General features: G+C 36.7%; 1 protein-coding gene across 2 annotated transcripts in view; it reads right to left on the bottom strand.

The window, feature by feature from the left end:
* MINDY3 (MINDY lysine 48 deubiquitinase 3) overlaps positions 1-25,507 on the bottom strand; it is a 61,914-nt gene extending 36,407 nt beyond the window's left edge. For both annotated transcript variants that reach the window (XM_062569067.1, XM_062569068.1), the window contains exons 1-10: positions 25,356-25,507; positions 17,474-17,553; positions 16,148-16,205; positions 15,508-15,681; positions 11,789-11,840; positions 9,742-9,856; positions 8,351-8,424; positions 7,808-7,887; positions 1,609-1,679; positions 375-455 (exon numbers count right to left, since the gene is read on the bottom strand). In XM_062569067.1, the coding sequence (XP_062425051.1) occupies positions 375-455; positions 1,609-1,679; positions 7,808-7,887; positions 8,351-8,424; positions 9,742-9,856; positions 11,789-11,840; positions 15,508-15,681; positions 16,148-16,205; positions 17,474-17,553; positions 25,356-25,452 (882 nt within the window). In that variant the 5' untranslated portion in view covers positions 25,453-25,507. The remainder of the gene's footprint in view (positions 1-374; positions 456-1,608; positions 1,680-7,807; positions 7,888-8,350; positions 8,425-9,741; positions 9,857-11,788; positions 11,841-15,507; positions 15,682-16,147; positions 16,206-17,473; positions 17,554-25,355) is intronic.
* Between the last annotated feature and the right edge of the window lie 870 nt (positions 25,508-26,377).

Genomic DNA, 26,377 nt, shown 5'->3' with positions numbered 1-26,377 from the left:
TATGTATTAAAAATTGTGAAAGTACTGTCAGAGAGATTAAGCTACAGACAGCCTCCTACATATAACTATTTTTAAGTATCTCTTGTACTATAGACATTTGAGATGGAACACATCACAATTATGGCATTCTAAAGCGTATTGTTCCCCCTACCCCAATAAATTAAGGTAGAACCAAAAGATTTCATTAAAATTTCAGAAGTATCACTAAAATGTTTGAACAGATCTGCCTTCAAGGGAAAACTTATTTGAAAGGTTTGGCAACTTTTTTTTTTTTTTTTAATATTAAAGCTAGGTGAAACTTGCATTACAGAACTTTGGATTTATGAGGTGTTTATCTGCCTGAGGTCGCATAACAAAAATTACATCTAACATACCTTGGCAAAAAAGACTGTGAGGTGCGTTTCACTGCCAAGTATCCAAATAGGGAATTTTGGAGATTTCAAGTAAGAGCCAACCTAAAAAAGGTGCAGTAAAATCAGAAAAACAAAGCAACCCCAAGTTGGTACAATGACAGCCCAGTTAATGAAGTCTCAATTGCTCTCAAAAACTAACACAAAATGCTAACCAAAACTACAAAGTAATGTAAAATACTTAGAATTTTGATCGCTGACTTCTGATTGACTTTGAAAACAATCACTGAAATAACACTTATATCACTGAAATAGGACATTGATGAAAGTGATTAACAACAGTATTCCATATTGCAACCTTGGGAGACAATGTTTTAAACAATGAACAGGAATAAACTAGCTTTGTGCTGAACAATCATACAATCAGATCCAAAATGAGGTAGAAGTCTACTTGATTTATGAGATGGGTTTAGATATCTCAACTCAGAATTGACATTTACTTAACAAATGAAGGGACAGCTACAGGCAATATACCAACATTCTATGAACTACATAATCATCTTTAATACTATTAGTTTTCAAACATTTTTATTTTTCTTCTTTCTCAAACTATATTGAATTCCTCTAACTTAGATTATGGTTAATTTACAGTTTCAGAAGTGTTATTTGTAAGGCATAAAATTTCTTAAACAGAATCCTTAAATCACAAAATTCTGTACTGCAACCAGAAGAAGTGATATAGATTAGGTTGTACTTCAAATTTCAGATATGCATAGACAGATGCACAAAGTAATTGCCAGCTCTTGGATACATTACGTTCAGAGCACAGTTAATAGCAATTCTACCTTGTCTATATAATGACTATTTATTTTAAATGGAAGACAGTTATAGCATAAAAAAACAGTACTGTAACATTCACAACAGCAAGTCACTTTAGGACCTGATACTGTATACAGGGGACAGTTTTATAGCCATGTACTTAACTTGCATTAATCTTTATTTCTGTAAAAATTCTTCTAATTGATTATATAAAAATTGGTTCAGTGAAGTTTTCATTTAAATAACATTTATTCAAAAATTTCCTTTAAAAATTATTACATGTTTTTTATATAATATTCTCAGTTGTAATTTGAAGTTGAAAATATTTTAAAAGTTCTTTAAGTTCTTTGATTGTTCAAGGTGAAGCTTTTAGTAATGCTGTTAAAGAAACCCACAATGCCTTAATGAAAAAATATTTTAAATTACACAAAAAGCTTACCTTACAGTATCTCAGAGATTCCATCAATGTCAAAAAGCCTACTGTTGCCTGTTTATGTATACCAAGAAGTTCTGTTCAAAAACAAAACCCAAGATTTATTTTAAAACCCCCTGCAAAGTCTCATTTAAGCCATTTTCGCTTGCTTTCAAAATCAGTCAATAACAATTTTAGAAAATCATGCAGTTTTATCAACAAGGAATGGTAAATCATTGGAGTATGGTCAAAAAACTGCAAAGCTTTAATGCTTTTCCTCTTTATAAAATAAAAAGGGTCAAATGGATGGTTTTAACAGAAGTTTGCTGTTGATGGCCTGTTTTCAAAAGTTGTTGGATTTATTAGCAGAGGTATTTGTAATTTGCACCAAAAGTATTCTTAAAAATAGAACAACTATCCTGAAGGAATATTTTGTTTGGGACAGGCAGGGGAAAGAGTTCCATGGTTAGATTTATCTTCATCTTGTCATATTATGAATACAAAATGGTATCTTTTCAAATAATAGCTTTGTTAGTAGGAAGGAAAGAGTTCACAGAATCCCATTTCCTATACTGACTTCCATGTAACCTATTATACCACTCTCAAGCACACACAGCTGTCAGGAATAGCTGAATTGTTTATGTACTCCTGGTTTTCTGGAAGAGTACTCCCAGTGCCTCATTTGAGGCTCCCTAACAGAGAATGAGAGTGAACGTATTTCTAATGACAAGGATGAAGCAGCTCTGGGCTCACACACACATTGTCTTAACAGCACAAGAACCCTCTTCGAATCAACCGTTACTTACCTAAAAAAAACAGCAGCATATACCTGATGCTGCAAGTACTCACAGAAACACGCAACATAAACTGACCAATTTAACAAGCTCTGTGTTTCCTTTTTCAGAGAACAACGATTTTTTTTTTCAAATTTGAAACTTTCTTCTGAAACACTGTTTTCCAACTGTATTTGTCAACATTGATGATTCGCATACACTAGCAAAAAACTAGGAAGTCTTTATCCATGGGCTAAAGCATCAGAACTACAACAAGTGAGGAAAAAAAGTGTTCTAGAAGATTCTTCCTTCTACTGGACTCAACTCTGCATTTCATTACAACTCACGGCACTAGTCATGGTATGCCATGCTTCTTCACCAGTTTAACCTTGAGCTTTGCAATAGTGGAGAACTTATCACAGTAATGGCTGAATTTTTTCCTTTACTGTTAAGCCCTCCAAAAATTCAAAAAGTTGGATGAGTTTGCCATATTTGTGCCTAACTTACAAACAGTGACTCATTCACTACCCTTGTGGCATTTAAGTATAATTCCTTCCTTGGAGTTTGTGACTGTCAGCTTATATATTAAAAAGATCCTTTTGCTTCTCTTTTGGAAGTTTTTAGAGCCCATGGTCTGAACCTATGCTTTCCAAGACTTCTTCAAACTTTCCTGAAATTAAGATATTTGAAGGTGCACAGATCATACTTTGCAGAATATTGACTAAGTGCTGTGTTGCTGTAAGTTGTAACACACTTAGGTGAAGCACCAAAGGCAGACAGCTACCCCAATTCAAAAATTAGTAACGGATCCCCTTCAAACTAGGGGGGAGCTACTATTCAAGAATAAGATATATATGTACAGTGAAGGGAAACGAACGGCAGAAGCATGCAACAGTACATTAAGGGACCATAATTTCAGCTAACTTGCCAAATGAATTTGGGGGAAGAAAAAAAAATTAAGATGAATGTAAAAATCAGTCTGCTAGACAAAGGATTCAAATTTTGGGAGTTGATGGCCATGACAACCCAGCAAAATAGTCAGATATATGTAATATTTATTATTCAGAAAGAAAAAAAAAATCAAGTGATTAAATATTTTGCCTCTTCTGACAGATAACGAGGCGGTAACTAGGACAGATAAGTAAGACTTGAGATTCTGGCTATGACAGTAGCTGTTGGAGAACGAATGTCCTAAATAGCTAATAGACTGCTAAACAGATCATGTAGCTGAAAGATATTAGGTTAACTTTAGCCTGCAGACAGTGGTCTGCCAATGCCTCCTTCAGAATCAGTCAGAGAAGTAGAGAGAGAAAAGTCAAAAAAAACCCAAACAAACAAACAAACAAACAAAAAAACCCAAAAAACCCACACCACACTCTTGGGTAACTTCAGAGGAAGCAAAGAGAACCTGCTCTCCCTAAACCAAAGCTAGTCTTTGTACATATCCCCTCCTTGTCCAATGAAACAACCCCCCTCGAAGAGATCCAATAATACCAGTGTCATTTAAAGAAAAATGAATAGCTTTGCCTCTTGCCAGAAAACTAGTTTCTCCTTTTTTAAAAAGGACTTTTGCAAGTGCACTCCATTTCCAAAAAGAGAGAAAATCAGAGCCTTGAATTGCAGGCCCCAACTAATGAAAGTTTAAGTTTAAAGACATTGTACCAACTGTATCAGAACACTGCCACCTAGTGACAATCTGAAACAATACAAATCCTTGGCACTACTTTAAAAAAGGCAGGTTATTACAGTACTGTTTTTCCAAGTTAAATAGCTGCACTTCACACAAGAATGAAGGGAAGCTTGTTCTAATTAGCTAGGTCCAATAAAATATAAAGTTGGTGATTTAAATACAAAATAGAAAATAAGTGAATAGTTCTAGCAAAAATTCCCCCACAAAACATTAAAAAAAAAAGTAGAGATTCTCCAATATTTCTGTCCTCAGAACCTCTCCAAACACCACAACCATCTCCCTCCATACCTAGTCCTCTACTATATTTTGTATTCTTTGCTTCTCCTCAATATTCCCAATTTCCTTTATCTTCCGACACAAGCCAAGTGAGGCTGCATATGCTGAGTTACTACTCAGCTGAATGTGCGCTGACCAGCCCACTCACAGGCAAAACCTAACAGACATGGAGTTCAGCATACAGTCTTTCTCACAGAAGGCATTAATCTCAGTTTCTCCCTCTCAGGCTGCTTGTGGGAACTTCTGCCTAAAATGCTGCATGCAAAATTCGATCAAAACTAGTTGTGTCCAAAGTTACCTCATGAAAGATAGCGTACAGATATATGAACAGCAATGCTGCTTTTCTTCAGGAAACAAAAAACCTACAACCCCTCATACTTGCTCCCATGGAAAACTGATTAAAGTAGATTAAAGCAAGGACAGTTTAAAGGTCACTATGCAGATAGGAGACCAAAGAGAAGGCTAGAAAGCCTTGATAGTTTCAACTAGAAAGCCTTGATACTTTCAACGTGTTAATACAAGCAGTGGCTAACAGAAACCCAAATTATTAACTTTTGCTCTACTTGGACATTTTGCAGTATCACAGGAGTTACAGCTCTGAATATCATCAGCAAACCACTTGTTAATTCCTGAAGTTTGTAATTCATTATCATCTCTGTTACTCATGAAATTAGTGACGGTGCTTTTAAAATAGTTTAAAAGTAATTTCAAAGATCATTTACTTAGTTACTAAGATGACTTATCTAAACAGTTGAACAAGAGGTAGTGTAATACACAATTTCTGCATCAAAATGCAAAGCAAGTGTCATTTTGAAAATTCAATTTTGTAAGTGTACTTATTTATGGTAACAGTATCGCTTATCTAGTTTTTTTTTCCTTTTCCCGCACTGCATCGTGAACCTTCTCACTAAGGTTTTACTATCGCCCATGCTTACACGCCATGAACTACTTCATATTCTCTGCTCTCTGCAGTTCTTTAGCAACCCCTTTCCCTCTCTACCCAGGGACACATTTCCTGCCCCTTAGTTTCAGAAATTCAACTAAACTGACTAAACTAATTATAGGAGTACCTGAAATCTCTTTCCATTACGTTTGCACATAGAAAACTTGAGCAGTACTGGCAACCAACTCTCACTAACAAGTAAGATCTCCCAGAAAGAATCTGAGAGACAAAGGACGGAAAAGGAACTGAAAGCTCTTGAAAACAGTTATATTAAATGTAGAACAGCAAGTTATCCCAAAGCAAAGGAAAGTTGCAAGCACAATTCATGATTCATAAATCACAATCTGAAAAAAAATTTAAAAATGCTGACTGGAATGGATAAAACCAGAGAGACTAAATTACAACATAAATTTCAGTTAGCAAGGGGAGAATGAACAACAACATTCTACACATTCTGCAGGAATCAGTAGTGATTGACAAAATAAAATAATACAGAAAAAGTAGAAGAACTCTAAGCCATCTTTAATATTCAGAAAAAGGTAAATGACATTAGCATAGTCAAGATTAACAAGGAGATAATGGAGTCATCTGGAAAAAAACAAGATCAGCTATAATACTATAAATAAGACAGACAAGTTCAAGTTTGCAAACCCAAATGAAATTTGTTATGTAACACTTAAGTAACTACAGAAAGTAATCTCTGAGCGATTAATAATTATCAATAGCGTGGAAAAGTGAAAACAAGTACTTAACAACAAAAAGGGAGAAAAAAGAACCAGAAAGGATGACTTTAACCTATGAAAGGCCTTGAAACAAATTAGTAATCAAACTGCATGCACTGGAAAGATTAAAATATAAACCAGCCAATATAGGCTCATCAATAATAGACTGCATTAATCCAACCTAAATGCCCTGTTAAGTAACTCAGCAGGTAAGAGCAAGAAGAGTTAGATACCATATGACTTGACTTTTATTAACTTTTGGCAGTCTCCAAATGTCATTCTGAGAAGTCTGATACAGAAGTACAGCCTACACAGCATCATAATCACATGGATGGCAGTTAACTAAAAAGTCTCAAAGGATTTTAATTGTTGACTGTCAAACCAGTGTATTTCAGTTCAGATCTTGCAAGGATCTGTCTTAAATCTCAGTTTCAGTCAGTATTTCCAACAATGATTTAAATAATGGAAAGGTCTGTTAAAAAAAAAAAAAAGTGGATGAACCAGAGATGGAATAAGTGGCTAACAAGAGAGGATGTGAGCACTTTCAGAATCTAAACTGTTACTGGATTCAGACCATCCTTTCTACAATTCAAAAAAGTATAATAGGAAAAATACAGCAAATGAAGAAATATAAAGTGAAGGAAGATTCAGTGAAGAAGTAGCACACTAATAAAACAGTCTAGGGAGTCAGTAACGCCCTGTCATCACAGAAAGCTAATTCATGTTCCATGGTATATTAATAACTTCTGTATTACAGGCTTGCTTTTATAGGCATCACACTTAAATATGTCTCCAATATGCCTATACTTTCACAGCACAGACCTCTGAAGAGGTCTAGAAATCACAAGCTACAAACAAAGGCTTACAAAAAAATCCACACATCACACAATGAAAAATTATGACAATGGACTTAATACAGAAAAGCATGGTATGGTGAAAATGTATGAAGAATAAAGAAAAATACACTACTTCACAACAAAAAGACTTATGCTAAATATTGGAAGAAAAACCTAACAACTTCCCATTAATATGGTCTAATACTTACAGAGACTGTGAAGTCATCTTTATGAGACATTTTTTGAAAACTAGCTAGGCAAACCACATCAGAGATGCTTTAAAGATATTTTAAATTGCCTCACTGTTGTAGTTCAGACAAGATGGTCTTTGATGAGCTTTCATCCTTATAATTCTGTAGTTCTATAATCCAAAACTAGATACAATACTCCAGATGCAGCTTGACAAGTGCCAGACAGAAAGCAAGAATCATTTCCCTTGACCTGCTGTCTATATGCCCCTGAATACAGGCCACGATGCAGCTGGCTTTCTTTGCTGTAAGGGTTCGCTGATGACTCATGTTCAACTCGCTGTCCACAAGGACCTCCAGGTCCTTTTTTCTCAAAGCTGTTTCCTAGTCAGCCAGTACCCAGCCTGTGCTGGTACATGGGGTTAGTCCATCCCAGACGCCTTTGGTAAAATTCATGAGGTTCCTGCCAGCCCACTTCTCTGGCTTGACAAGTCCCTCTGAAAGGCAGCCTTGCCTATCAATTTATTGACCACTCTCCCCAACTTGCTAAGGACGTACTCCCTTCCATCACCCAGCTCATCAGGTATTTTATAGTTTGACTTTGCAGTAGAAAATCTTGTATTCACTGATAGTAATTTCAGAGATTTTGCGCAGTTATGTTTTATTTCCATTTGAGGTCTACTTAAATCAAAGAACAGTAAAGACTATCAAAGTAGAAATATGACACCCATTCCAAATTTGTAGGTCAGCATTTCATTGCATGCAAAAACTAAGAAATATAAAATAGAATCAACTTACTCATTCCTGAACACTCTCTGTCTCCATCCCACACATTAGAAACAGCATGCCCCGTCAACAGCAGGTTAATCAAGCTTTGGCTATATAAAATAAAGAAAATCATTAAACAACATTATTAAAAGGAACACACAATTTATGTTGGTTATTTCTAAGTAAATGAAAAAATTATTTTATTACCTGGGGAGCTGAGCAGACATTTTCTACTTACACTATATTAAATTAGACCATATATGTAGTTTAGCCAGACAAACACAATCTCTACTCTTTCAGTCAAGAACTTCATACAAGAATTTAGCCCTGAATTTGAGAACTCTTCCTCAAACATTCAGCAATAGAAGAAATATTTCCTCAGAACCACTGAAGCATAAAATGGAAAGTGTGGAAACAGAAGGCTATATTAAGTGTTGCTTTTATCTATTAAAAAGTTACAACTGAATCTTTTGTAATGTCAATAGTTTCACAAAAGAACAATCAGTTACAGAAACATTAAAAATTACCCCACTAATCTATTTTAAGTGGTATCAACCATACTTTCCAGCTTACCTTCCATGACCGTAAACAGGGTCTATCAATGGCTCAGTTGCATCTTCAATTTCATTTTTTATGTTCTCAATTCCCTAGGAAAAAATTACAAGTATTTTTGCCCTTTTAAGGAGGAATATCAACATTTACAACAACAGAATGCAATCATAAAACATCACAGAATGGTTGAGGTTGGAAGGTACTTCTGGAGATCATCCAGTGCAACCCGCACTATTCAAGTAGGGTCACCCAGAGCACTGTCCAGGACTGTGTCTGGACAGCTTTTGAGCATCTCCAAGAAAGGAGGATGCCTCTCTGGGCAACCTGTTCCAGTGCTCAGTTACCCTCACAGTAAAGAAGTTTTTCCTCATATTCAGACAGAACTTCCTGTGTTTCAGGAAGTTTGTGCCTCTGATCCTATCTCTGCATCACTGAAAAAAGTCTGGCAGCAGCCTCTTTACACCCTCTTTTCAGGTACAGGTACAATACACATTGCTAAGATTTCCCCTCAGTCTTCTGTTTAGGCTGAACAGTCCCAACGCTCTCAGCTTTTCCTCATGGTGAAAGGACTGATGCCTCACTCACATCTTAGTAGCCTTTTGCTGGACTTGCTTTAGTAGCTGTATTTCTCTTGTATTGGGGAGCCCAGAACCGGACACAGTACTCCTGATGCATCCTCACCAAGGCTGAGTAGAGGGGGAGGATCACCTCCTTCCTAATGTACTCCAGGATACCATTGGCCTTACTTGCCACAAGGGCACATTGCTGGCTCATGGTCAACTTGTTGTCCACCAGGACTCCCAGGTCCTTCTCCACAGAGCTGCTTTCCAGTAGGTCAGTCCCCAGCTTAAACTGGTGCATGGAGTTATTCCTCCCTAGCTGAAGGACTTTGCGCTTCCCTTCACTGAACTTCATAAGGTTCCTCTCTGCCCATCTCTCCAGCCTGCTGAGATCCCTCTGAATGGCAGCACAGCCTTCTGGTGTATCAGCAGCTCCTCCTAGTTTTGTGTCATCTGCAAACTTGCTGAGGATGCATTGTGCCCCTTCATCCAGGTCACTGGTGAGTATGTTGAACAATATCAGAGTCAGTAACGACTCCTGGGTAAACCACTAACCATAGCCAATTAGAGAATTAAACACACTTCTTTCTCTTGAGAGCAAACAGTCAAAATATGTTGGGCAGAATGTTTCCAAAATCTGTAATTCTTCCAGAAGGGGGGGAGGGGGGGGCACGAGACTGAGTTTAAGGTTGTGTGTGGGAAATCTATCATAACACAAACAAATATACCATTCCTCCATGTATCTAGTTTTGACTTGGTTCTTCATACAGGTTTAGTGGTCACCTTTTATAGAAAAAGGGTAACACGATCAAACTTTCTCTTAAAACAAACAAACAAACAAAAAACCCAAACCTTTGTTAGTATCACTGAATATAGGAAGAGCAATACTCCAAATCTGTTTGTCCACACTGAATATTGATCCCAAACTGCATCCTTCAACTCAGGGAAGCTTTTGAATGCTCGCTTGCTAAAGGAAGGGGAAAAAAAAAAAAAAAAAAAAAAGAGAGAGAGAGAGAGAGAGAGAGAGAGAAAATGTATTTAGATGAAGCAGTAGAATAGTGTCAGCAAAGCACAACAAGAAATATTAGGATTTAACCTTTGAACTGCCAAAGTAAAAGCAGAACAAAATTGGTGTTACATACACAATAACACAGCAACTATTCTGCGGTTAATATAACTGCCACGGAGGTATTGCCATTTATCCATGAGAAGATAGTAAACAATTCTGGAGTAATGTGCAAAAATGATTATAGTTCTCATATGCAAACAATAAGCATAGTTACGAACACTTGTGATAGAGCTGAGTGGTTTGAACAAACAGTTCTGGAAAACACCGTTAATAATGAAGTTGTGAATAGACTGTATGTCAGCAGAACAATGTTTGCATTATGTGCCGTTCTGACAGACATTCGGTCAATGAACAGTGGGGAAAAACTTTCACGGAACCAGTTAAAACTCTTTCTCGATGACATCTCATCAGACACTACCATATCCAACAGAGAGACTGCTTTTCAAAACAACTTTTGAAAGCATTTATTCAGCCTTTAGAAGAAATGTAGCTATATTTCGATTTTGTTAGATTCTAGCTTTGGAAAAAGTAAACGGTTCAAAACCACCAGTTGTAAATAAACATCTGGGAAAATACCTGGTTGCATAATAATGTTGCTGCATGGCTTATAAGGTAAGGCTGGTGAACCATATGTTTAAAAATAAATAAAAAAACAAAGGGAAGGAGGAGATTCATCAGATTCCAGAGAAGTGATACACTTGCTATTTCTTGGAATATTTAGAGCTAAATACTGCTTTTCAGAACACAAACATTAGTACATACTGAGATCACATTCTCTGCTTATCTTATACAAACTTAGGTATATTATTTTCTATTTTTGCTGGCTTTTAGTAAAACTTATTTTTTAAAAAGATCTGTACATCTGTACAAATATATTCATATATGGGTTCACTCTGGCTAACACATGAGATTTTTAAACTACCTTTTTTCATCAGAGTATACAAAGCAAAGACAGTTCTGAAACCTACCACTCAACTTGCTCTAAAGGCATACGCCAAAGTGTTCATTTCCAATGGTAGAAAAGAAGAAAAGTCGAAGTAGGCAACACAAACTCAAAGATTGGGGAAAGATCAGTGTTTAGGTAAGATAAGGTTTTCAGAAATTATATATTCTTTCCTCTCTTCTTTCCTCATATGAAAGTTACTTTACAACAGAACAAACTGAAGATAATAATCAGAAGTTACTTCAGTTTTAATATGTAACTTTTCCTATCTCAAGTGTCTTTTTAAGTTCCATTTTTTTCTTCTTCAACAAGTATTTTTATGAAGATTAAGCTATTCATTGTGAAAATAAATGACAATTACATTAAACTCACTTGAATTGTAAATTTTGCATTTATACCCAAACCTCAACAGTGCTTAAGGCAGATGAGACAAAATAAGTCATGTATATGAAACTTTTATAATAATGTTGACCTCTACTGTTTTTTCTGAATTGATACAGTAGAGGAAACATTTTTTTTTCTTCAGTGTATGTCATAGAAATATTTCAGTTAGAATCACTGTTTTAAAAGACTGCACAAAAAAATCGAGTATTAACATCATTAACTTTATTATATATGCATCATAGCTGTGTTCACATATTTGAAATGCACGAGTTCAATGTGGGAAATTGTCCACAATACATGGCTCCATTTTTTTAAAGCCTAATTTTAATATCTAAAATTATACCCCATTTTAAATTGTAAAATGCAATTAAAAAAAAAATGAATTCCAAGTTTAACCCGGTGAGAAATATTTTAAAAAGCACCTTGACATAGCCCTTTTGGGGCTGTGAATATTAGTGCAACTTCAAAATATTGTATTTTAAATGTTCCAACATGTTACTTACTGAATTAATGCATGAAATCGCTCAAAGCCAAGCTCTTCGACAGCCAAGGCAGCTATACACAAGAGACACTTTTCAGCACTACACATGGCAAAAAATGACACAAGATACACAGAGCAAGCTAGTATATTTTCAAGCTTTAATTATATTTTTAATTTTTATTCCTGCCTTGACGTTCAAATTTTTTTTAAAACTGACTAGTATTAACTAATTTACTGCAACATTAAGAGTCCGTCATAGAAATCTCTGACTATATCTCTACTTGGAGTAATCAATTTACTAAGAACACAAAGCCACGGAAGTGTGTAGCCTTGAAAATATTAGTCAAATATGATGCTGTTGATTTTGTACAAATTATGACTGTTACAGAGTCATCAAGCATAAGCATACTATAGTCATAATTTTGCAGGTCAAGAAGTAGTACTATTTCCTATTAAAAAGCAGGCATGATTATTTGGACCATTTTAGAGCAGTACCAATGTAGGAAAGCTGTATTTTTTCTTCAAATATACACCTGTATTACTGTGACTTTTTTTTTTTGCTTTTCCCTTTTAACATTTATTACATACAAGTAGAATTATTCCATACAGTATTATACATCCTGTTTTTAAATAACCTTTTCATTGTTTTCAATTAATAATGGATAAATAGCCTTTCAAATAGAAGTGTAGCTTCAAGAAAGAAAAAAAATACAGCATCTAGTGTCTTCCCAGGTTCAACACAGGCTTTATATCTTTGTTCCTCTCGTAACATTTCCAAACCAGGGAGACGCAAGTGAGCTTCTAAAAGCAAGTTTTCTTTTACAAACAGGAAGTTATACTTGCCAATTGTGTTGTTATCTAATTCTTATAAGCATTCAAATAAGAACTACAGCACTTTTTAGTGCCCTCTATGTCTATAATGATTTCATCTTACTGCTAGTGGACTAATACACAAAACAGATAGCTCCACTTTCTGAGAAGGTCACTTAATGCTGAATTTTTAAATAACGTCTGATCATGCAGCTACTGAATTTGACAACGTACAATTCACTGTCTGAAGCACTTACAATATTATTGATCAATTCTTCCCACGAATATTCCTTGTTACTAGTTTTTATGTCCTTTCTGACTGTATGTCGAAAGGTGCATTTGATTTACTTATGGGCAAATACAACTGATTCTCACTACAGCAATAGAATGACATTTTCAATTTATTCCTACTACAGAAATAAGGAAGTAGTAGTCTAGAGTGACTGTTTTTATCTTAAAAAAAATCATAACAATTAGGAATTGCAAGAGTTAGGTTTTCAATACAATTATAAAAATTGTGAGCATTCTAACATTTTTGAAAAAATATGAAACAATACAAATCTACACTGCAGCAAAATTCCAAACATTTTTTTATTAAAAAGTGTTTTTATAAGAAAAGTTTTAATTGCTACAGGAATTAAAAAAAATCTCTCGGTATATAGGCTTTCTAGATGCCAAAAGTTAGAGGGAATAAATTATATAAAGCAATCTTTGAACCTGAGAACTTGCACTACTACAGCCAAATGCATGGCCAACAACAATTCATTAGTATACACCACAAAAGCAGATGAAACAAATGCAACTAAATTCAGTAAGTGTGTTCAGATCCACCTTTTGTTCATACAGCTGGATTACAGACAGATTCATTCTGTTACTACAAAACTGAGTGAAATGGCAAGAAAACTATTGTTTCAAATGGACAAAAGGAAAGTACAAAAATCCTAAAGAGAAGTGTAGCTAGACATACTCAAACAAGGTTAGATAGAGACAGTATTCTATGGAAAGGAAAAGGAAGAACAGCACTAGAGCATAAGCTGTAAAAGACAGACAATTAGGTTGTAATTTTAAAAAATTTCTATACTGTGTCTAACCACATTTTATGGACATTCCCATACTCAATTCCCAAACAGCAGTAGCCTTCCACATGAAAGCGTATCTGTAACACTTCCTCCTCCTTCTATACCATCTCTGAACTCTTGCAAACTATGACAATGCCTGTTTCTATTTCTACTGATTACAGCATCCAACAAGAAATAAATTTTTTCCACACTAGCAGAGACAGAACTCAGCATTACCCATATCTTTTCATCTATATTTTTGTTCCCAGTCTAAACAAGTAAGAAACCGAATTTCCCTCCATAGTTAACAACAAAAAAAAAACCTAAAACAACTAAATCTTACATTAAAAAGTGTATTATATAATAAGGCAAAAATAAATACTATTTGAACTACAAAGCTCATACAAGAGATGTTCAGTGTCTAGCAATGAAAGTAGAAGATGAACAATTAAAAAGATTAAAGTTGTTCTTGACAAAAGCAGACTATTCGTGGAAAACATATCCTGTTCTTCCTAAGCACATCCCAGTGCATAAAGTACTAAGTCAAGCAGAACTTGCAGACTTGCAGAGAAACAAGAAAAATAGAAATGAAATAGTATGGATTATTTTATTTAACATCAGAGCTGAGAGTAATAATAGAGCTTGAATCAAAAAAGATTTTCTGCTGGACATATTTTTTTACAGTAAAAACTCCTTAAAACAAGGCAGTATATTAACAAATAGGACAGTAAAAGCCTAGTGGTAGCTAGATTCTGTTTCTTCATAATATGAGCAAAAACTTCATAGACAACTGAAAAATCCACTGAAATCAGTAATTCCAAAGTTATTACTACTTCATTATTAACTTTCAAAGAAAGAACAGATGTTTTAATAGAAAAGCTGTAGAGACAACCTCTATTTAATAGATTTTCTAAATAAAAAATAGTGTAATTTTGTAACTCTTAGCTGGTGAGCCCTTTTTCAATTAAGTGACATTTTAATTACTTGAGCAGTCTAAAGCACCTGGAACAATTCACAGAAGCAAATAAAGATGACTTTTACCATAAAAAGCTCTAACATTACTTATTGCTAAAGCTAGCAGTTTGCGTGCAAACCTACTTGTACAATTGTTATGTTGAAGAGTTTTTTTATATTTCTGAAGGGGCACGCTGAGGAAAAAAAACTAAAAGAAAAACTTATCTTTTAACACCCTGGATATCTCCTATTAAAAAGGATTAATAAATGTGCATCTCAATGATCATGTGCACACAGATTAAAAATTTTCCATGTCACTGACACCACAGTGGTTAGATATGCATAGATGCCTTATCTTAGCACAACAGATGATGTTTATTAGGTCCTTGATGCCAGTTACTAATGAAGGAATCAAGACATTAGCAAAAGGTAGGTAACAAAATTCTAGCCTACAAAAATATTCTGTTAATCTAGCAGAAGATGATCTAGTTAAGCCATAGTGGTACTGCATAAACATGAAGGGAAGGAAGCTACTTCTACCTAAAAGGAGATTCAAAGTACTACAGATCAGATGCTTTGTAGAATTTCTTACAAAGGCTGAAATAAAACTATTTCTCCAGTGTTAAAAAGCATACAAGTATTTCCAAACTAAAGAAACTTATTTTATAATTTATTAGGGCCTGAACATTGAAAAGATCTGGCAAATTGCTCAAACTCAAGAAACACATATGAAAACACCAGTGATACCAGGTTCCTTTCTACAAGAAAGTCAATGCCTCAACTTACAACAGACAAAAAATTATCTATTTTCAATGGAATCACAAAACCAAAAACCTTATCTGTACAATAATAAAAAGCTGTAGCCCCTCAAAACAACAAAACACAGAATGATAGTTAATTATAAACAGAAACATCTTACAGGGTTGTTCCTCGTGATGACTAGATTCTGCAGGACTTTCAGAAATGCTAGCAGTTTCTTCAGTTGTTTTTCCTCTTATCCATGTCGCCAGAGAGTACGACTCAGAATTATCAGAGCAAGCCATTTCCAAAATATCACATAACGTATGACAGAGAAGGTTCTTCTGTTCTTCTTCTGAAAGATCAGAGACCTATGTGAATTGAATTGCTGCTAATAAGTATCTTAAATGTGCTGTTAGTATCTGGTATATATATTAAATTAAGGCTTTCAAATAATTATTTCAGTTTATTAATTTTAATATTATTGTTACTTATTAATGTTAATTGCAGTGCAACTATACTAGACCACAGAATTTTAAAGTGGTCTCTAAAGAAGTCCTTCCATCCTTTATCCTAATAATGGATTTCAATTAATCTAATATTATACAAGCACATAAATACTACAGACTGGCATAGATCTCACAAATGGGAATTTAGAGACCTGCAGTATGCATACTGTTTACCTCCTATAAAATAGCACAGGAATACATTTAAATAAAAAAGAAAGCACACAAATGTTTATATTCTTTGCACTATGGCTTTCCTTACATGTTATTGAAAAAAAGAAGAAAAAAATGAAAATAAAAGAGAGGTCTTGGTACCTGGACAATCTCTCCAAGCAGACTTCTCGCTGGTAAAAAGTCTCTTCAAAAGGAATGCCTTTGGTATCAAAGCATCAGATAATTATTAAAATACAAAACAGCGCCATCACAAGTTCTACACCAAATCATTCTTGCATGTTACTGGTAAGGCTTCAAGCTCTTCATTACTCAGTAAGGGGACCTGAGCCTGGGCAGTTTCTGATTTTTCACATCCAAACTAATTATAACTCTGGCCTTATTTGTAAGTCCTATTCACAGTTAACAGCCTAAACAAGGGGTGCCCCTTCCTCTGGAAGACGTCTTTCAGTGTCATCAGTGTTGGAGTGTCTCAAGGGCTACATAAGGACATTTGAGTATCATATCACACACACGAGAGATGAAAGAACCCTATGACAGCAGCTGTCTGACTTGGGTACTTACTCCACGAGCAGATTCATGAAGAAAGTCTTCATGAAGTATGTCCCCTATCAGGGGACAAGGCCTCAACACAGATCTAGACATACTGCACAATTTGACCTGTGTGTAATAGGAGGCAAGAGCAGAGAAAGTAATCTGGCCCATGACTCAGTATCTGCAAGTCTCTACATGGCATTCCTAAGAGAATAAAAGAATAATTGCAAACTAGACCGACCGCTTGAGTAGAACAGATCCAGCCTACAGGTCTTAGCTCTAAACCAGAGTCAGAGTTGTCCCAGAAACAGTATTTCAAAGCATATGCACACAGCCCACAAGATAAGATAAAGTAACAAATCCAAATTCATCATCACAGACACTTGAGCCTATTCAAGCACATCTGAAATTCTGAGCAGGCATCCAGAATAAGATACATTCATCTGACATACTTCTATTCAATTATTTTGTTAACTAGGATTTGGAAGTTTCAGATTTCTCTTTTTCTTGCATAATAAATCTAGACAGGTTTGAAAATAAATTACTTCAGGTATCTCTAACACAATCAGCCAAAGTAGCTATTGTGACACAGATACTACCCTTCTAAGGAAAGAATTTGAGAAATGAAAAAAGATTAGGCTTTCACTTCCACAACAGTTGTATTTATACCTAATCTCACTGCTCCCCTTTATTGTGCATTCCCCACTTTAAAGCTAACGATCAGCCTGCCACACTTCCTCAAACAAGTCCACTTCTGCAGACTTATTTTCAAAATCAGTCCACCTCTGTCTTCTCTTGTACTTAACTTTTTGTCCCCTCCACACTACAATTATGAAATTGCATAAAACTGATATTCAATAATATATATATTGAGAAGAAAAGATGACATCATGGGCTCACAAATTTCAAACAATTCCAGCAATAAATACATCTTACCTGAACAGGTGCAATCACTGCACAAGGGCCACCTTCAAGCTGTTCTAATGCAGTTGATTCAGATTCACTAAAGACAAATCCTGACAAATGAAAACACCCCACATTTAGTAAAATAAACAAACAAGTATACTTGTATGAATATTCCTCCTTAAAAGAAATGACATCTGCTTTATTCATTTTTAAAGATAAGTTTTCTATTTTTTTTTCCTGATCATACAACACAATCTGGTTAAAATACCAGAAAATAAAATAAATAAATAAACAACATTGATATGGGGAAGAGTAAAGAGATGAATTACTTATCTCAGCAGTGAAATCACAACCACAAAGGGCCAGCAGCTAGAATTTTAGAGAAGCAAAAGGATTTTTAAAGGTAAGACTGTCAGCAGAGTAAGTGTGGTTTGATGCTGAAGGTATAATACAGATTTTTGTTTCTTAGGAATTAATTAAAACCTGTTTGTAAGTGATAATATTCAGTCTTCCATCATACGTAAAAAGTCTCTGGAGCTTCATCGAACACGTGTAAGGCATTTCTGTTCCCTAAGGGTACAGTACACCTCCCACCAATCTTGTTTTTGGCCTATCAATACTTCCTATTAAGCCTGAAATATGCAAGTAACTCTACTATTCACCTGTAACCACAAAAGGAGTGTGTATATATTTGTAACCTATTTATTGATATGCAAGATCGCTTCCCCCCCCATCTCCATCTTTATTTTTTTTTAATTTTACTTCCAGAGTTATCGTAGAGTCACATAATACAGCAAATGCTGGAACCATTACTGCAAAGTTGTTTGCAACTGCCTTGCCCTTAAACTTTCTCTCTTCATGATATATAGAATCATAGCTCACATTTCTCATGGATAAAAACATGCAGATGGACAATTACCTTGATGAAGTTGATACATAACAAGTTACTCATAGTGAGTAATATTTCACATTATTCTTAAGTGTTGATAAGATTGTGCCCAAGTTATTCTAGGTCAATGTAATCTAAAAACCATGCAGCCAGCAGCTGACTGGTAAGGGCAAGCAAGTGGAAGCAAGAAGAAAGAGGAGGATACAAATGCATATTTTCACAGCAGTGCCAGTCCTGGTAGAAAGATACTCAGTGCTTCTCTCCTACCACTTCTCCCTTCCCCAATTCCACAGTATTACCATTCAGCCATATCAGAAGAGCCCCTAATCCACACATATGAATTTGAATAGGGGAAATGCACCCCCAGTGCAGACTTCCCCAATACTGCATGACAGCTACATAATACCAAGCAGCGTGAGTGAGGACTTCCACGTATTTTTGTAGGCTGTATTTCAGCAGAGAAATTATAGTCATTTAACAGCAGCGTGGAAAAAATGCAAAATGGATCAATGTAGCTATAGTTCTTAAAAACTGGGGTTTCCGCTTTATCTCACAGCAAGGCTCCCGGTCTTTCTGAACCTAATGTCAAACTTAAATTACAATGACACATTTCATGTTCAAGGCTCAGAGGCTCATCACACCTATTTACCTTGATCCATCATCACCTAATTTAGCAATGAAGTTCCATTAATCCATACTACAGCCAAGTTTGCACTAGCATCAATTCATTCATTTGTGCACATGCCCTAATAAGAAATATCATTAATCATTTAAACTATCTTAATTAGTTTGTGCAGGTTTATCCATATTAGAAGTTTTCCTCTAAACGAGGTGTTAACACATGCATCTTAGCACACTGCAACAGTATAGTTTTTAGTTGTTTTAATGATTGAACCACTACAGTAAAATGACATACTTGGTTATGGTATCATTTAACCACACTTAAGAAATATCTCGGATCTATTTCACATTCTTCAGGGTTCTGATAGAAAGCATGAACTGTCTCAGCTTACCACTGCACTGTTTTTCAAACTGTTTCCTAAAAATAAAAAAAAAAATTGTGTGATCTACTAGCATGAATACAAATTTGGGACAGACAATACAAAACTAGTATTAAACAGAATTTGACAAAACATAATCATAGAGGAAAAGCATAAACAATGCCTAAAGCAACACTTTGTTTCTTTTTAGCAAAAAGTTGTTTAATGCTTAATAAACATCAAGATTCTAAATGCTGTTTAGCATATAATAGGCTTTGGGATTTTGGTCTTGCTTTCTTCTAAAAACTTTCCAAAATCTAATTCTTAACTTTTCTACATACAGTTTATCAAAGCAAATGTGTGACAACTATCTACTCTTTTTTTTCATATACTACACATTGTGGTCCAAATAGCAACAAAAATCATTCATTTTTCCACTCTGACAATCATCATTCCTCTCCACCTCTTTCTTTTTATTTTTTGTCTATTTCTAAAGAAAATTCATATATTTACATCCAAGACATTCTAGACATTAGCGTCACTGCTATTTTACAAACTATACTGTACACCTTCAGTCTTTTGATCAGTGCAAGGATCAATTCTAGCCACTCTTACTTGTCTCCTTCATTATGTGAATATGTTTTTCTAATGCAATTGAAGTCACAACTTTTTCGATCTGTGATGCCTGGTCAGCCTCTTCTCTCACCATGGAATTGTATCCTATGTTTTTGAGGAGATACAAAAACTGTCTGACAGAACTACTACATTTTTTATTTTACCATTATTACCAAAGTACAAGGTCTACAACACATCTTATTGTTTCATCCTTTCTCTATAGCTGTGTGTAGAATACCAGACGCATTTTGCATGGGGCTTTGGGTTATCAAAGTGTAGCTTTGGATAAGGAGCTAGGATGTGCCGGAACAGTTTGAGCCAAGTAAGAAAATTACCCCGCAGGCTACCAGTAAGGGGTACCAAGCTGCCAAAAGACAAGATGAAGTTCCAAACTATCCTTCTTCACATTTTTGCCATTCTTCACATCTTCTGAGTTTTGACCAGTCTGTACCCTGACAAAGGTTCTTTATGTGAGAACTCCTCCAAAGCTTTCACTTTCTCTAAGCCTGTCAGCCTCATTCAGAGAGAAGAGCAGATTTGCTAGTACCATATCCTTTCTTAAAGTCATGACAGTGTCTTTTCCTTTTAGGAACCAAGCAACCAAAGAACAAATGAGAGTTGGAGATATTTCAAACTCTCTCTTCCCTATGTCTACTCCAACTACATTAGCTACCAAGCCCATTAGCCAGAAAATATGTTTTTTTCTCATTCACTTAGCAACTTAATTTATGTGCTTACATCCCATTTTTACACAATGAATAGTCTCTTGCATAGTGAATGGTATCTTCTATTCTTCCTGTTTAATAGTGCTGAAAGGGCTGTTACTTACACAAAATGAGTCAGGCTCTCACAAAACTAAATTCCCCCCTCCCTCCCCCCCACTAATGCCTAACTTCCTTCAGCAAGCTTCCTGGCAGGTCTGATTACTCCTGTCAAGTGCACAAAGCATCTCACTAACATGGATGGAGAAACTGGCGATAATGTACATAATACTGGGCAACTGCAAGGTCAGGGAAGGTCCTGGTTCATGACTTTTATAGAAGCTTTGGTTTCAAGTTTGATTTGGGCTTTAATCAAGTGAATGAAATTTCTTGTGAACCAGAAACCCTGCAGTTCAGTCAGCTTTAATCTCTTGCCAATATATGATCTATCAAAAGATCCTTTCCCATCTCAATTACATAACAGAACTGGCTGTTCTCCAGTCAATCACTTCACAAGGGCTTTTGCATTCTACAGAATGAATTCATTATTTTTATGACACGACTCTGCATTATAGAAGTATGTGAAACATACATTTCAGTTCTCTATTTAAAAAGAAAGGGGTTCAACAGTCCCAGCATTACCTTATGAATCAGGTGCTGTTAAGACAGCAAGATCTGATTATTTTGCTCATAAAGACAGTATCAGTACTCCAAAATAAATGAAACGCTCCAACAGGAAAAAAAAAATCTGATAGTATAACATTGAGAACAAAATAGTGTTGAGAACAGAAATCCTTCTTAGAGAAAGCTGTGTTAGGTCACTGTTCTCAATTACTGCCTCTATTCCAAAAATTTCCTATCTTCTCACATTTAATAGTAGTATTGCTTCTATAAATAAGACCACATCCTCTTGGCTGAACGAGCAAAATTTTCTATTTAAACTGAAGTTCTAAGTCAGTAGTTTTCAGTATTCTTTGGAGATCTTCAATTGATGTGGAAATTCCTGGCATCAATCTTGACTTCTTAGTTAATTTCTACAGAGGCCTTAAATGCAGTTCACCGATCGTGAGTTGAAAATCATTCACCTAGGCTTACCTGGCTAATTTTTACAGTTATTGGTAAGTCAGCAATTTTTATAAACAGCTCCACCAAAAGAGGCAATAACTTAAGGCAGACAAGCAGTAACAAGTAAATGGAGGTGGGCCAGTAGGTGTAATCACTTTCTCCAGACCAGCTGTTTGCACAGCCAGCATCTGTCTATACACTGTGAATATTTTGAAAAACACTTTTCTTCCTGATTAACTCTGCTCTGAATAGCATGGGACTCAAAGAGGTGGAACGCGGACAGAAATGCAAATGCTCCATAATCTCTCCTTCTTAAAACAAAAAACTACAGATACCAACCACTATTTCTCTCTAATCACCCAAACCAATTAAAGGTTACTAAACTAAACTTAGAAACTAAACTTTCAAATTGCTACTTCTGTTTAAGACTTGACAAACGGCATGTATATTCCTTTCTCTCAAAAAAATCTGCTTATCTAGTAAAAACATTTTTTCCTAGAAACCTTGACTTGATAATTTTCTAACAGTATCACAAGTCCAGTAAGTTAAAAACAATACTATAGGATTTAGTTCTTCAACTAAAAAGTGTAGTAAATGTCAGTTTGGTGATGTTGAGATGTACTAGACCACATAGAAGAGTTTCAGGCATGCAGAAGGAGAAACTTGAAAAGAATAGGGGAGAAAGTTGTCAACCTATTCATCCAACTCAACAAAAGAGTTGAAAAAGACTTGAATAAATCTTTATGATCCTATCATAGTCTACATAAGACACATACACTCGAACTGCAGAATTAGTATCTTCATGCTGTGCTGCAGGTTTCCGCTGAAACTAAATATTTGTTTTGAAGACACTCTTTCATAATTTTCTTTCTGAATACAAGTAAGAAAATAGCTTAGGATATTCTAAAAGGATGTTGTATTGGAACTCAGACCTGTCAGACATTCACAGTTGCGCGGAAGTAATGCCACATGCCTCTGGGCAGATCTGAAGAATGGCTTTATGAATGGAATCTGTCACTTGGATTAAACAATAAAATCACTCCTAACACAAGTATTTACTTTAGGGCTCAGGCACCTGCCTAACTCCTCCTCAAATCTTCACAATGCCAAGGAATGCTGACAGCCAGATCAAACCTTTGTCATATATTTCTCTGAGTCTACTTTTAGGATTCTGATTCACCAGGATCAAACTGCATCTTCTTATGTGATCACGCTCTTAAATAATAAAAAATATCAGCTTTGCAGCTAAGTCCTTACGAAGTTAGCAATCAAAACAATGTAGTTGCCAATGGGGCAAACTGAAGGAATCACTTTTAATTTTTGAGCTGTCACTTTATCTTCAAACAGCATATTCACATAGCTTAGTCAGTTCTGTTAACTGGCCACTGATTAGTTTATCTTCACTTTAGACTAAATGAACATGATAGCTAAAGAAGTTTGGTGCATGACTAGGACTCCCAAAATCCAGCTGCTATCCTTACTAGGAAACCGACTGGTTTGAGTCTTACATTCCTTTGTTAGTCTTACTTTCCTCACTAAATATAAATTATAGTTCTCAACTTCCAATGGGTTTGGGAAAGATCAGACCAAGTCTGAAATAAACACTAGCACTTTCACTACATTTTAGAAAAAAGCGGTCTGTTCAAGTGAACGAATGTCTTTTATATTTCTTTCATCCTTTTTCAACATCTGATATGAAACAAGGGGCCATACTTAAAACTCCGAACCATCTGGACATAAAACAAAGCTTTTTTTTTTTTTTTTTTTTTTTTTTAATTTTTAAATCAGTGTCCACAAGACTGCTTTGTAGAACACAGGTAAATGGTGGTATACTTTTTGGCATAGGTAACTGAAGGTTATGTAGCACTATAACTTCTACCCAATGTAAGGGACCGAAAGTGATTTTTTGAGTCCTGCCACAAGACCTCCAAACACATTTGAACTTATTATCATGTGTTTTTACCACACAGAGTAGATTATATTAAATATGATAAAGAGGAAGGGAACACCACAGAGTATAGTTATATGACCTTGTCTAAAGGCAGTCTAGAAATAATAGCAGTCTTTCCAGAAGCCACCAAGAATATCAGAGGCCTTTTCCATTAATCTTCCACAGGAACACAAGTTTTGGGTATTACAGCACACATTTCAATGAATTCTGATGCTCACAGTATTTTATACATGAATAAAATGCATCTTGAAAATCAGAATTTAGGTAATTAATATTACTAGCAAGGGAAAAAATTTTTGCTTAATGGCAGCTGTGGTTCCTTCTAGATGACTTTTGTAAAAATATATCTTGCACTAAAATGGCAGTTGTCTGCTAAAGTTTAAAGAAATATTTAAGAAAATTATATTCCAGTAAAAAACAGCAATTCACTAGAAAAAGTAATGGCTAGAGTAGATCTGTTTAAACTCTAGAACTTAGGAGAAATTTAGCAGTTATTTTTTCAAATATTTCCCACTGAATTATCTAAACAAATTAAACTAGGGAAAAAAAATGGGAGCCTATTAATGCACTGTGTCATGTGACAGGGGAGAAGCTGTGCAGCTCCCAAATCAACATCACAGATTTATCTACTGCAACCACACTACACACATGACAAAACTCATGCTAAGGAGGAAAAAATAAAAAGAGAGGGAGAAAGAAGACCTAACCAAGCCAACTTTACCCTGAGGTCTGCATCCATTAGAGAACCAACCAACCAACCAAAAAAAAAAAAAAAAAACAATAACAAAAACACTGTAAGTTCCACTAACATTTCTGAACTTTGCCCAAGAAATTAGGGGTTTGTTTATGATGATGTTCATAACCACTATTAGAATTCTTCAGAGGCAGTTAAGTTGTAGAGAAGGTTATTATTCCTTTCTTTCAGCCACGACAGGAAGGCAGATGGACTTCCTATATATTTTTAATCAGTAAGTCTCTGGATTAGACATTACAATTGTAGTTTGGAAATAATATCAGGAAGTCTCCATCAATAAGAAGTTACATACAATGGCATTATTTCATGCCATACCACAGGATTTGCTAATCCTAAGGATGGCATGCACCTGCTTCAATTTCTAAAGAGCTGTTAAGACCTACAGGTGTCTCTCCCAAGCTTGTCCCACGTTTGAGAAGATGATTTGTGATTACCATGCTCTCAGCAACAAAAATAATTGTATGTCCTTGTTCACACAAACTATGCAAGATGTCGCACGACTGAAATTTGAGAAATACATTTCCTTCACTACTCCTTTAATTTGCAGCGGAGATTGGCGACGAAAGACGATCAAGCTGCCAAAATACACGCACGGGTATGTAACAAGTGAATCTGCTGCATCATTTTCCCTGCGGGCCACAGCCTGACTCGCCAGCGATGTGGTACGGTGAAAACGCTACGACCACCCGCCCGCTCACCCTGCCGCGGGCGGACCTCTGCGGACAGACACACGGGCACGCACAGACACACGGAGCCCCGCGCGGAGGAGACGCCGGCCCGGGGTGGGGGGCGCGAGGCAGGCGGGAGCCGCGGCGCGGGGCAGAGCCGGGCGCCCGCGGCAGCGAGGGCGGCAGTGGCGAGGCCGGGGGTAGGGCGGGCGGGCCTGGCGGGCGCGGTGCGGCGGCGGGGCTGGGGGGCGGGCGGAGCAGCGCCGCGGCACCCCCCGCTCGCAGGTACCTTGCGCCCAGCGGCAGAAGATGGTGTCGGCGAGCCCGCGGGGCCCGGCCTTCTTGCCCCACACCAGGTGGACGAGCTCCTGGCCCGCCTCCGACATGGCGGGGCGGCGGCGGCCCTGCGGCCGGGCGGGCGAGGCGGCGGCGGCGGAGGCGCCTCTGCCAGGCGCTGCCCCTGCGCACGGGAGGGGCCGCGCCGGCCGCCCCGGGGACTGCGCAGGCGCCGCCGCCGCTCGCCGCCTCCCCAGTAGGCGCTTCGGCTTCCGCGGGGGGCGGAAGAGGGCGCGGCGCGGCTGCTGCGCGTGCGCCGGTGGCGGCTGCCGCTCCCGCGCGCGCCCGGCTGGTCGCTGAGGCGGGTGCATGCGCGCCGCGCTCCGCCGCGAGCTCTGTGGGGCGGCGGAGACTGGCGGTGTCCAGGGATTCCCGGACCTCAAAATCACAGCAGGAGAACGGTCTTGTTAAATTAGAGCAGAACTAGGTGTACATCCCACGACCTTCAGAAGGTTCGGATTTGGAAAATAAACTCAATTTGGGTTTATCTGGCTTAGTAATGTTTTTTTTACCGCTAGGGATTTTAGAAATCAAAAGTGGGAACTTTTGTAAAAGATACGTTGCCATTCAAATAGAAATTCCTCGAGAAGGTTGGTCAGTGTTGTACATAAGGGCAGTGTAGACTTACATTAATTATCATTGTTAGTTAATCTTTTAGAAAAGAAGTAACTGTACCAAAACCTTGAGCAACAGTTTCTTGCCGTAAGAAAAAAGCATCTCTGTCTACAAGTTGCCTAGGTTTAACTCCGGTTTGTGTGCCGCTCTGACCTCTTCATGTGGAGCGCAGATCAAATCGAAATTCAGCATAATATTATGCCTCCGTGCTTCATGTTCATCATGTAGCTATTTGACTTTTGTGGAATTTGAACATCAGCTCAGACTGTTACAAGGGCAATGGTATTCTGAATTAAATACTGAGATAGCCAGTATCTTGGTGTATCTTAATGTAATACTACCAACTGATCGGAAGATGGT

The sequence above is a fragment of the Rhea pennata genome, chromosome 2 (assembly GCF_028389875.1).
Source record: "Rhea pennata isolate bPtePen1 chromosome 2, bPtePen1.pri, whole genome shotgun sequence".
Lineage (NCBI taxonomy): Eukaryota > Metazoa > Chordata > Aves > Rheiformes > Rheidae > Rhea > Rhea pennata.
This window is presented reverse-complemented; position numbering and strand designations above follow the sequence as displayed.